Genomic DNA, 12,230 nt, shown 5'->3' with positions numbered 1-12,230 from the left:
AGCTCAGCCTTCCTACTGGGCATTGCTATAAGGAAGGTTAAAAAATAGAAAAAAGGGAAAAAAAAGTGGGAAGAGGAATTGAGGAGGGAGAGGAGGGGAGCTGACGCACAGATGAGAAATCATATTATGAGCAAACAGAGAAGTCATCTGAATATCACCGAAAGAGGAGAACTTCGTTTATTCCTTATGAAAATCGAACCAGATATCAAATATTTAGTCTCATAGCATCAACCTCATGGATCTCATTAATCACTAGTAAAGGTAATTTCAATTTACTTTATTGTTTTCTCATTAAACTTTATAAAGTTAAAAACATTATAAACACGCATTAAGTAGAAATAAAAAGATAATTGTATGTACAATTTTTTTTTTTTTTTTTAAAACACCCTCCTTCCTAAAAAATATTACGCACTTGCGCGAAAACTGGTGGGCGGTAAGAAAATGTTTCCATCAAGTAAGATGCATTAGTGGGCGGTAGGTAGAAAAAGGTTGACTACCACTGGTATACAGTAAGGGAGGAAGCTAAACTCATTATCAGTACCCCTCTAGCAGGCTGACAAATTGTCCCCATAGAAGAAAAGCAAATCAGAGAGATTGGTGGAAACTTTCACTGACGTGATTGTTTTTTTTTTTTTCATTAGTCTTAAAAGAGCAGTAACACTTAAAATTAAGTGATACTATATATTTAAGTTGCATACACATCTTGGCAGATCTGCATAAACACTGAAAATAAGAAATCACCAACAATATAACTAGCATGATATCAAATATTTACTTTTGTATTTAAACCTTCATATAATGTAGTATTCATCCATTGCATGCATGATACTTAACTTTTATTACAGGGTTGTATTAGCAACAAAGCATTTAATATAGGATTATAGGATTGTGACGCCACAGACAATTATTTAACAGCTTCAAGAAATGAACGCACACTGTATGATCCCTTTTTGATTAGACTAGCCCATTTAATTTGCCCAGAGAAGCTTCCATGAACACATCTGAGGCTTAAAGGGAAATAATACTTAAAAATGACTTGGAATATTGCTTTTAATGTCATAAAATTTCATTTACTGTACCTGTCATTATGAGAGTCTTAACCGGCCTATATTTGTTTTTATAGAAAACTATATTAAAATATGAAATGTAATATATATGCATGTTCAATTTTACCTTAGAAAATTGTGTTTTTAGATCCCCACAAGTCAATATAAAATGGTCAATGTGGAAAATCTTGGATATGGACAGACATTACATCTCAGTAACAAATTCATGTAGCATTATTGCTTAAAGCCCTTGCAAACCAATAACTGCATGCCACAATCACATATTGATATTGTATTTGTTTTGTAAACAACATTTTTTTAGTTAGTGATCTAAAAATCAAGTCCCTTAGCATACCTGGCAACATTAAAAAGTATGATTTTTGGAGGAAAATATGAGGGATTTTTAGTAATATGAAGGGCAGGACCATTTGCCGCATACAATGTCATCCCCCCATCCAGGGTAGTCCTTGCACAGAGCACTAACTTGTCTAAAGGTGCACTCATACCTTTGACTTATTTGGGTCTTCTGTCTGGTGACCCAGAAGTCCGACACCAGAGATCAAACCCAGAACCAGATTTTGCTTGGGACTGTCCTGCTGAATCCAGGGCTGTTGAGATGTATGCTACACTTTAATGGAATAAATTACAAATTCAGTGTAGATTCATTTAAGATCACAGATTTTTTTTTATTTTGATCACATCTGACTTGTAGACTTTTGACAAATGCATTTCAGCTGTTACAAACTAATCAAATTCTTTTTAATCTATGTCAGAATGCATTGATCCATCGGGATTTACCTGTGATATCTGATAATATACCTGTGATACCTGATAATTAATGAAATAGGACAGCACAGGTAAATCTCAGGTATATCAATCGATTCAACAGAGATTTAGCCCTTTAAAATCTCAGAAACGTTTGTATTCATTGTTTCAATGTCAAAATATGGTTAACTAATGTGTGTAGTGAATGAAATGGTTACCAAATCTAGGTGGTATGATTGATTACAGTGTAGTAAGTGTTAATTTGGCTGCTTTTAACAAAGACCTATAAGGAGAAAGCAATGGGTTGAATCTTGTTGGTGTCTGGAAAATTCTGAAATGGTACAGCAATTATGTTTTATTTTCCTATTCCTAAACCAAACAGGTTGGAGAAATTTTCTGACTGATCTCTGAGGTACAGTAATATTTACCTTGTCAAATAGGCTGTCAGAGAGGGCTTGTGAAATGTCACCATACTTATAATGTATATTGCAAGTTTAATGCAAAAAGGATCATTCACTTGAAGTTTGGGAAGTGATTTTAGAAGATATTTTGTTTTGGGGGGCATTCTGTATGAGATATATGTCATGTTTTGTCTTAAATTAATTATCTGGATTCACCACGATGACCTGGCCTGGTCACAAAGATATCAGCAGAATCTGTACATAAGGATATAGCTTTGTACATTTTCAGCCAGGTTATCGAATACATTAGCTGCCACTCATAAAACTGGAATTCCTGCAACTCCTGCCCCTCCTCCAAGCTTTGTAAATGGGATTAGCAAAAAAGCATATCCAATATAGTCTAAAAACCTAAAGAACGCTTCAACAGCTTTCAAATTTGAAGTGGATTTATATTTTCCTTAAAAAAACACTCTTGAAAACAGTGAGTATCAGGTTATTTTGATAAATGCCACTGTTTTTCTTTTATCTGTATCTGCTGTAATTACAGTTTTTTGTAACTTATTTTATATGTATGCACTGTCACCATTTGTCTTAATAACAAATGTTCTGCCTTTGTCTGATATAAGAATCTTGTTACAGAAGAGACTTATATCATAACTTCTGGTTTTATATGTGTTTTGACTAAACTGTAGGTTTTTAAATTTGATTTGGTGGAATAACCTAAAGTGCCCCATTTAAAAATTGCCTTTGTGGTGTTTGGTGGTAGCTATGATAGGTGTGGTGAGGTTAAGAAAGATTTTTACATAATTGTTTTCAGTTTTGTGCAGAAAAATAGTGATTTTGTTTTTTAAACCTTTAACCCATGCATGCTTGGAATAGTGGTGTTTTGTGACACCCTAACAGTAGCAAAACTCAAAAAGGTTATTGTCCACTTGCACAAAATCACCATTTTGCATTGATGTTATTTTCAAGTTTTCATTGGACTCCTGTCATCAGTTTGGGAAGGCAGGAAAGCCAGTCCTTTTTCAAATTACTTGGCATAACTTGATAATAAGGTTCTCAGTGGAGTACATTACATAATAAGCAGAACATAATATATGTAATAAATAAAAAAGATCTACGATTTCTATGCGTTGATGTGATAAAATATAAGAGTAATTGCAAAACAGGTTAGTTAGGGGATGTGCCAATAATGCAGTGCATGTCACTGATGACATGGTATAGGTAGGTCCTCCTAAAATTGAGCAGTGTCAGCACTTTATTTGTGCAATGTAAGCACATTTAATCTATGCTCGCAGTTTGCTTATTTGAGACATTTGGGGACACCAGAGAACAAACCTGGAATGGCAGGACTGAGGAGTATGAAATGTGTATGCTTCCCTTGTATGCATATGAAGAAACAGAGCACATTTTCTACGGGGCTTATTCAATAAAATTGAAATTGTAGTAAACTAAATCAGAAGTGAAGCAAGTTTGGCCCAACAAACATGGCGACTGCATAGCAGAATTTTGCAGGTTTAGCTCTCACTATATCAATGAGTAGATGAAATAACCTTTTGCTAGTCTCAGGGTCCTATAAACTGAAGTCAATGGTAAACTCTGACGTCAGCAGGCGGGGAGACCTAATGCGCATGTGCGGCAATGGCCGTGTGCGCATTAGACCTGGTGATGCTGGAAGTCCTAATGCATAGTCTGATAGACAGCCACTAGAGGAGGACTTAACCCTGCAAGGTAAATATTGCAGTTTATAAAAACTGCAATAATTACACTTGCAGGGTTAAAGGTGGTGGGAGTTGGCACCCAGACCACTCCAATGGTCAGAAGTTATCTGGGTGCCTGGAGTGTCCCTTTAACCACGCAAAGCAAAAAAAAAAAAAAAAACACGCTTTGTTCATCCAGTGTTTATATTTCCTGTTAGTTTTTTTTTTTTTTTTGCCTCCTGTGATATTTAACCAAACTGTGTACTGCCAAACATCATGAAAAAATATCACTGCTCACAAATTAAAACTTCTTCTCTTTTATTGGCAAAGTGGCAGCTGTCTCCTCTGAGATATAATCATAATTGAATTCAGCATGTACACATTGATCCTAGTGATCTATTTTCCTATTCATAATATTAAGATATGTATAATATCACATTCTGAATCTGCTTTCTCAGATGAAACAAACGTGCAACATTTTGGGCAAATTGTTATTTTTTCCACCATCCACTGGGGCTACTAAATATTTTCAATGTATATTGGAATATGATTATTTTGCATGTATTGATTTCCATATGGCTTTGGTTTGTGAACCCAGCTCACATACATTTGGGGTAATAATGTGTTTAGTTACCTCAGACAGAATAATTTCACAGTGTATTTTAGCGGTAAGGTTTCCTTTACAAATGACACACATATGTAACTAAACCAGTTCACTCATTGACTTACTTTGTCAAACTGATTGGGCAAATTAAAGTACTTCTAAATGAGTCATCTTCACTTTAACTTTCTTTAGTAACATATGCAGTGAAGGACACTGACCTTTTGCAAGGGTTAAAGTTTGCACAGTTGTGAATATTTCGCATAGAACTTGCATGTATTATTCATTTACTTGCCACATATTGCTACAATCCAGTAGAACCTTCACAAATCCCTACATCTGTTATTACACCTGCTATTAAGAAAACCATGCCTTGTAAAGAATTAACCTTTTAAACGACAGGTTTGTAGCAGCTGACAGTTGAGAAGGTTATATAGCGATGAGTAAGACAGTGTATAGATATTGTGTACCTGCCAGTTCCAAAATGTGTGGATGGTAATTCATTAACCCCTTAAGAACCAGTGATCTAATCTGCCTCAATTCTGCTTTGTAAGATCATATTCCTATATGTCATAGTTCCCACAGCAAAGTGTAACATGTGGTCTTTAAGGTGTTAAAATGTATATTATAATATTATTATAGATTATGATAACCAATCAACAGAAAAATGTAATTTTGTATTCACCCTACATTTGATTCCTGCTTGATGAACTCAATTGTATATTTACTTGCTCCAAAATGCATATTCACTAAACTGAGAATTTCTAGGAATGAAAAATAATTTTCCAATACTTGGACAATTGTTCTACTTTGGCGTTATTTTGAAATTCACTTTGAACTCCTAGTAAGTACTTTAGTGAGTCACCCTAAAAACAGCTTGCAGCAATAAACAAAGCAAGGAGAATGCATGCAAATGCAGGTATATTCTACTATTATACCAATCACATGGGTACTGGAGCATCCAATTGTTAGTCTATACATAATTGTCATTGCTAAAAAGAAAGATACATTGCAATATCCACCATGGAATAACATATTACACAAGCATAGAATTTTGGCTAGTACCGTTTATAATCTATTAAGTGATGCCATGTTATTTTGTATGACAGGTGCTATTAAAAATGAAGACAACGAGGGAGATATATTTCTACTATTTTTAATATTTAAGCATGATCATGTTAGCTCTATTTCTGCCTCTAGGCTTGGTTGGAATGTACTAAGTTATTTAAATGGGCCTTACATGTGTAAACTAGAAGGGACAGTATTGAGACTGGATATTCTCACATGAAAACTTTTTACAGCACAGAAAATCCCAGAACAGAATGGCTGAAAATAAAGATGCAAGAAGTCATCTAATAAATGTACCCTCTTCCCGTTTATACATTTGAACAGTTGTTGCTCTTACAGGTCCTTACCATTTTTATGTGATTACCATTTTTATTTGCAGACACATAATGTGTACAGTTGAATTATTTTACTCAAAAAACATATCTTGACATTAACCCCACCCCAACCCCCATAACCATATTTGTAAGAAAAAAAAACCTTTTCTGAATGTTTCAGGGTGAAGTTGTGCTGCTTTATTCTAAGCTGCAAAATATGCATGCATTCCTTAACATACATTTAGAATTCATGGTACGCTTTAGTGAAAACATCCTTGGAATGCAAAAAAAAAGACACATTTGATAATCCCACTGCTATTATATCCTTGTTAGAATAAGATACGCTCTGTATCTGTAGCCTTGAAGACTTTACCACGACAAACATATTTCAGTGAAAATGTGATAATGCTACCCCCCTCCAAAAAGTATTACATTGCATGAGCTATAAAACAAAGCACGTGCAAATCAGATCCGCATCACATGTTCTCCTTTCAATATTTGCCAAAAAAACAAGATAGATTTTCAGGACAGACGTGTTTCTAACTGATTTTAGATCTGCTTTGATAACACACATATATATATATATATATCTTAAGAACAAAATCCAGCTCTATGGCAAATGAGATTCACTCTTCAAATTAGATTTAAATTGTTAGCATAACACAAAGCTCAGGGAGAACAGACCTGCTGAGCATTAACGAAGAGAAGATGCATTTCCAGTGCTCCTGGGGCCCTAAGAAATCCCCAAAGATTTAACAATGCAAGCGTGTAAGATATGGCTTAGTCTTCCCAGTTAAATAACAACTCCCATGATCCTCTGCCAGACTACAAAAGGTGGGAGAGTTGCGTTGTTTGTTTACTGTTAAATAGCCTTGATTGCATAGTTCTTATATGAAGTGTGTGACTGTAAAATGGCACTGCAACATATATGAGCAATGTTATTGTGTACCCTGTTTGAGAGGTGCTTTTCTAAGTGTATTGCCAAGTAGGGGGTATTGCCTAAAATCAAGTAAAATTTAATGTACAGACAAAGCACAAACATTATTCACCTTAAAAGCTTGATCTTAGAAAGTTTATTGTATGTAGATTGCAGTTGTACAACTGTAACTAGTACCACTCAGCAAGATCCACTTTCTGAAGCTCTGCCTATCCTTGGAATGTTTCCTGGCTGCTACTTCCATTAAGACAGTATATTATATACCGTCATCAAATCTTTAGAGTCAAATACAAAGTAGATACAGTATAATACATTATTAAAGATCTTGTTAAATAAATTAACTCACTGCTGCCCCCACAAGCCCTTACAGATAATTATTATTATTATCATTTTATTATTTATATAGCGCCGGCAAATTCCGTAGCGCTGTACAATGGGATAATGCAACAATTACCTACACAAAGTGATTTAGGGAGGCATGACTAGGAAAAAAACAGTAACTCTTGCATTGCCCAAGAACAGTGTTGCTCCCAAACCGGCTTTCAAAGCTATTGGCATGTGAAACATTTTAATTTTTACATGTTTCTTACCTTTTTGGAGAAAGGTGGCTTGCTGAGGTTGACTCCATCCCGGATTAGTTTATCCCTTATCATGATCTTTAATTTCAGTTTTGGATAAGTAACCAGGTTTTTGCTAAGGTGTCCGGTCTTGTTACTCCTCTGCACCGGTTTGTGTCCCTGAGCCTCTTTCCAGGCTTTGGTTTCATACTGCTCCACCAAATGGCTGGTGTAGATGTCAGGCGTAGGGGAGGCTACCTGTGGCTCCAATGTAAAATATAATCCATTTGCAGCTTCTTTCTCCTCTTCCCTTAGTCTGTGGACAGCATCGTGTATCTTTTTGCGGTGCTGAGGTATCATTACCCCAATCGCATCCAAATCAGGGTCACCAATCTGCTTGCAAACCTCCAAATCATCATAACCATTATCCACAAAAGATTCTGTGTACTGAGAAAGCTGTAAAGTTTTAAGCCACTCGTATACAATATTGGCACACATTTTGGAATAATCAGTTTAACCTTGAAAATAATGTGGGGAAAAAATCTCAAAAAATAAAGCAATCTATTGTGCTTATTCGCAAAAGAAAAAGTATTCTAAAAAGAAGCCATATTAAAAAAAAATTATAAAAAAATAAAAGCAACTTATCTGGATATTTCAGTTTTTCTAGAAACCAGCCAGTAAATCAGAAATACCAGTAATCATCACATAAAGCATTGCCCAGGTACATGATAGTACGTGTCATTCTGCAGTCAAAGATGAGACTCTTCTATTGCGTTGGTATTTAAATTCCAAAATTGTTCAATCCACATCAATCCAATTTGTTCAGATTTGAAAAAAAAGTACGTAAATGTATATTCTTCCAAAATGCTTTTCTTCAATTCCACTAAAGGATGAACCGATTTAACCTCAGCTGTCTATTGCTTTTATGGTATATCACTGATAGACTAAGGCACCACCCTTATGCCATGGTGCTAAGTATTTCGCAAACAAGTTTGTCTGAAGCCTGGAATTTCTACTTATTTAAATCCATACCTCACGGTGCATTCAGTCTTGCTGCTTTAATATGCAAGAGAAATCCTGAAAGTCTCTGCCTTCCACTTTTTTTCTGGATACTTTTCATTCCTCCTCCTGCTATGTCTCCATCATTGGGATACCAGACACACTTCTCACTCCTCCAGCCGTCAATGCTTTAAAAGAAACTCAATATTTTTCCAGGTTGATTTATCCGTTGTGGTTTTCTCTGTCATTCTGTAACTCCACCCTCCTATTTATTTTTATAACATGGTAAAATAGTTCCTTGTAGCCTCTGCTTGTTTCCTTTCACAATACCCAGAGTAGGTTATTTTTTATTTATTGCTCCAGATTACATTTGCAGCCGCTCTGGAGAGAGAATTACTAGTGCAGTTCAGCCATCAGCCTGTGCTATGTGTGTGTCTGTGTGGGGAGGGGACTTTGATTCAAGATTAATCTGCCAGGCTATACAGCAGGCAGTTTAGCTACGGACAATCTGTTTCCATAATGGTATTTACGTGATTTGCTCTTCTTTAACACGTAGAAACATTGGAAGCTTCTATTTAGTTATCCATATATATATATATACATATATATTATACCCTTACATATAAAATATATCATCTATCTGGAGTATTTATTTAACCCTTTCATGGAAAGCCATTGAAATATTTGCAGAATTGTTCTCATATATTTCAAATATGAACAGAACAGGGAGACAGAAAATTCTAGATGGGAAACATTTCTTAAAATTGTTCTGGAATTGATTGATAGAAACCAGAGCATGTATGAAATGCAGTTCATCACCTTTTCTGTTTTAATACATGTAAATAAATGCATTTCTGTATAAAGAGAATAGGCTTGAGTTGATTTCCCGCGTGATTGTGAGAAAAAGCAGAACAGAAGCCAACCTACTGTCATATTTTATCAGCACGAATGTCTATGCCGTTAAGTGCTGGAGTTTAAAACTCTTCCACTTGAAACAAATTTTATTTTTTTCTACATTTGTTTTTCTTGTAAACATTTCCCATGACTTGATAAACGAGATTTTTAAAAATTAAATTAATTCCAAACTAGAATAAGTTAAAAATGTTACAATTTAAGCAAACAGACATGATATATAAATTGCCTAAATTATATATGCATAATATAACTGGAAATAAAAGCGGTTTATTAAAAGCTTATATAGTTAAGGGGAATCGAGAACCACTCCTTGGCTGAGGAAGGATAGCAGGACAACCACATTAGTAGGTTTCCAGATGCTGTAAAACTGCAACTCCCATGATGCTTTGCATGCCTCTAGAATGCCATTGGAATGACAAAGCATCATTGAAGCTGTAGTTTTAAAAAATCTGAGGGAACACCTCTGCTATATATGATAATCATTCACTTAGTGGGTCTCTCCTGACTAAAGGTAGGAAAGCTTCAATCTTACACTAACAGGTTTATTCACAAAAGTGAACGTTAAAATAACAGGTTAAAATAGCTGAACTGGAAAAACATTCTAAGTCAGTTATGCTTTCAGTTTGGCTTCTCTGGCCTTACTTTGAATTCTGACTTTAGTAAATAACCTTGTATATGTGTTAATCCTGTATCTCTAACATTGAGATTTTAGTGATTAGCTTAATTGATGACAAGCCTTTGAGAATGTTGTCCAGAGCTTTAATGTGCTTTAATTGTGTTTGTAGTTAGCTGCACCCTCTCTGTTATTCAATAAAGCCTGTCGGTTGTTTATGGTATCGTGGAGGCAGTATAAAGCTCATTAAGGTCCCCATAGGGCTTAGAGCCCACCTTGCATTTGATAACATCGCACATTAGATGTACTCAAATACTGGACCATAAGGGCCACAGCTACCATGAACGTTTCTCATGATTTACAGTTCTTTTGGGTTTCAACTATTAATGGGAGTTGTATTCCATCAGTTGAATGCCTGACATTTGTCTCCTCCAGTTCTTCAGAAATAAAATATAATGGAACTATACAAACAACTTAAATTGTACCACACTATAGGGTTATTGTCTTAGAAATTATATGACCCGCCTGAGAGCAGCTTATTCAGACCATTTGAAATGAGTTCAGCCAGGAGCCTATCTTGCTCCTTTGCTAGTTAGGGCTTAGATGTCGTATCTAATTAATAATTGTATTTATGTAAATTGCATGCACCAAGGTTTCAACGTTCTTTTTGTTAAAAAGTAAACGGCCGTGTCAAGTGTTTTCAAAGCCTAAACAACATCTGCTTCTAAACTTGTTTTCGACTGGCAAACAGCTGCCTTTCAAAGAAGGACAGGGCAGCCCTGTTTATTTACAGTATTATCACCTCGTCACAAAACACACTAACAAAGCTTGTATTGTTAAAGAAAAACATGGCAACAGCGGGGATTTTTTGTTATTGTATCTGATGGTGTCACTAAAAAAAAAAAAAGTGCACAGTCAGGGTCTAGACACTTCCTTTTTGAACTGTTCATCTATGCAATGTTGCGCTGTCAGTTTTTGCAGCAATGTACTATATAATATAACTCATAAGACCTGACTACAAATGTTTGAATATAACTGTTAGAACTGGACCCGGTAGCATATGAGCTGGTGAAAAGTATAAAGAGAAACTGCAACATCCTTGGCATTTACACAGTTAGGTAACACAGTAAAGTCATCTACAAAATGTGCTCTGTCTTCATTTATAGTTATATTAAAAGCTTAGCAAGTAGCATCATATTCCAGTTCAGACAAGGCAAAACAAGCATTGCAAATGTGTAGTGGAAACAGAAAAAAAAAAATAGTTCTCCTCTTCTCTGTCTGCTTACTCTATACTGACTGCCAGGTGCAAAGGACTGTGCTTATAACAATGACTGACAAGGAGCTAAGATGGAGTCACCAAGTTTACAGGTTAAATAGATGTGGATTTCTAATATTTAATGATATATTTTTTTTCACATCTCATAAACATACACTGATTAGCCACAATTAAAACCACCTGCCTAATATTGTGTAGATCCCCCTTCGTGCTGCCAAAACAGCTCTGAGGCATTAAGGCATGGATTCCACAAGACCTCTCAACGTGTCCTGTGGTATCTGGTACCAAGACATTAGCAACAGATCATTTAAGTCTTGCAAATTGAGGTGGGGCCACCATAGATTGGCTTTTTTGTTCCAGCACACTCCACAGATGCTCAATTGGATTCAAATCTAGGGAATTCAGTGGTCAAGCCAAAATCTTGTACACTTTATCATGCTCCTCAAACCACTTCTAAAAATGTTTGCAGTGTGGAAGGGTGCATTAGAGGCCACTTCCATCAGGGAACACCATTGGCATGAAGGGGTGTACATGGTCTGCAACAATTTCTAGGTAGATGGTACGTGTGAAAGTAACATCCACATGAATGCCAGGACCCAAGGTTTCCCAGCGGAAAATTGCCTAAAGGACACCACTGCCTCCACCAGCCTGCCTACTTCCCATAATGCATTTTGTTGCCATCTCTTCAACATTTGTAAACAATGGGCCATCCACATGATCTAAAAGAAAATATGATTCATCAGATCTTCTATTGATCCATGGTCCAGTTTTAAGGCTCATGTCCCCTTGAAAGGTACTTTTGGTGGTGGACAAGGGTCATTATGGGTACTCAAAACCAGTCTGCTGCTACACAGCTTCATACAAAGCAAACTGTGAAGGTTCTCACACATTTCTATCATGGCCAGCATTATGTTTTCGAGCAATTTCAGCTACAGTAGCTCTTCTGTGTGATTGGACCAGACTGGCTAGTCTTCGCTCCCCATGTGCACTAATGAGCCTTTTACGCCCATGACCCTGACGCCTGTTCACCGTTTTTCT

The 12,230-nt window shown here is 36.0% G+C and overlaps 1 protein-coding gene across 2 annotated transcripts in view; it reads right to left on the bottom strand.

Moving 5' to 3' along the window:
* The window catches only part of SAMD5 (sterile alpha motif domain containing 5), a 32,241-nt gene extending 23,447 nt beyond the window's left edge, over positions 1-8,794 (bottom strand). For both annotated transcript variants that reach the window (XM_063441215.1, XM_063441216.1), the window contains exon 1: positions 7,423-8,794. In XM_063441215.1, coding sequence (XP_063297285.1) covers positions 7,423-7,887 — 465 coding nt within the window. In that variant the 5' untranslated portion in view covers positions 7,888-8,794. The remainder of the gene's footprint in view (positions 1-7,422) is intronic.
* Between the last annotated feature and the right edge of the window lie 3,436 nt (positions 8,795-12,230).

Source organism: Pelobates fuscus, chromosome 2 (assembly GCF_036172605.1).
Source record: "Pelobates fuscus isolate aPelFus1 chromosome 2, aPelFus1.pri, whole genome shotgun sequence".
Classification (NCBI taxonomy): domain Eukaryota; kingdom Metazoa; phylum Chordata; class Amphibia; order Anura; family Pelobatidae; genus Pelobates; species Pelobates fuscus.
The sequence above is the reverse complement of the archived record's forward strand: the minus strand, read 5'-3'. Positions and strand labels throughout refer to the sequence as shown.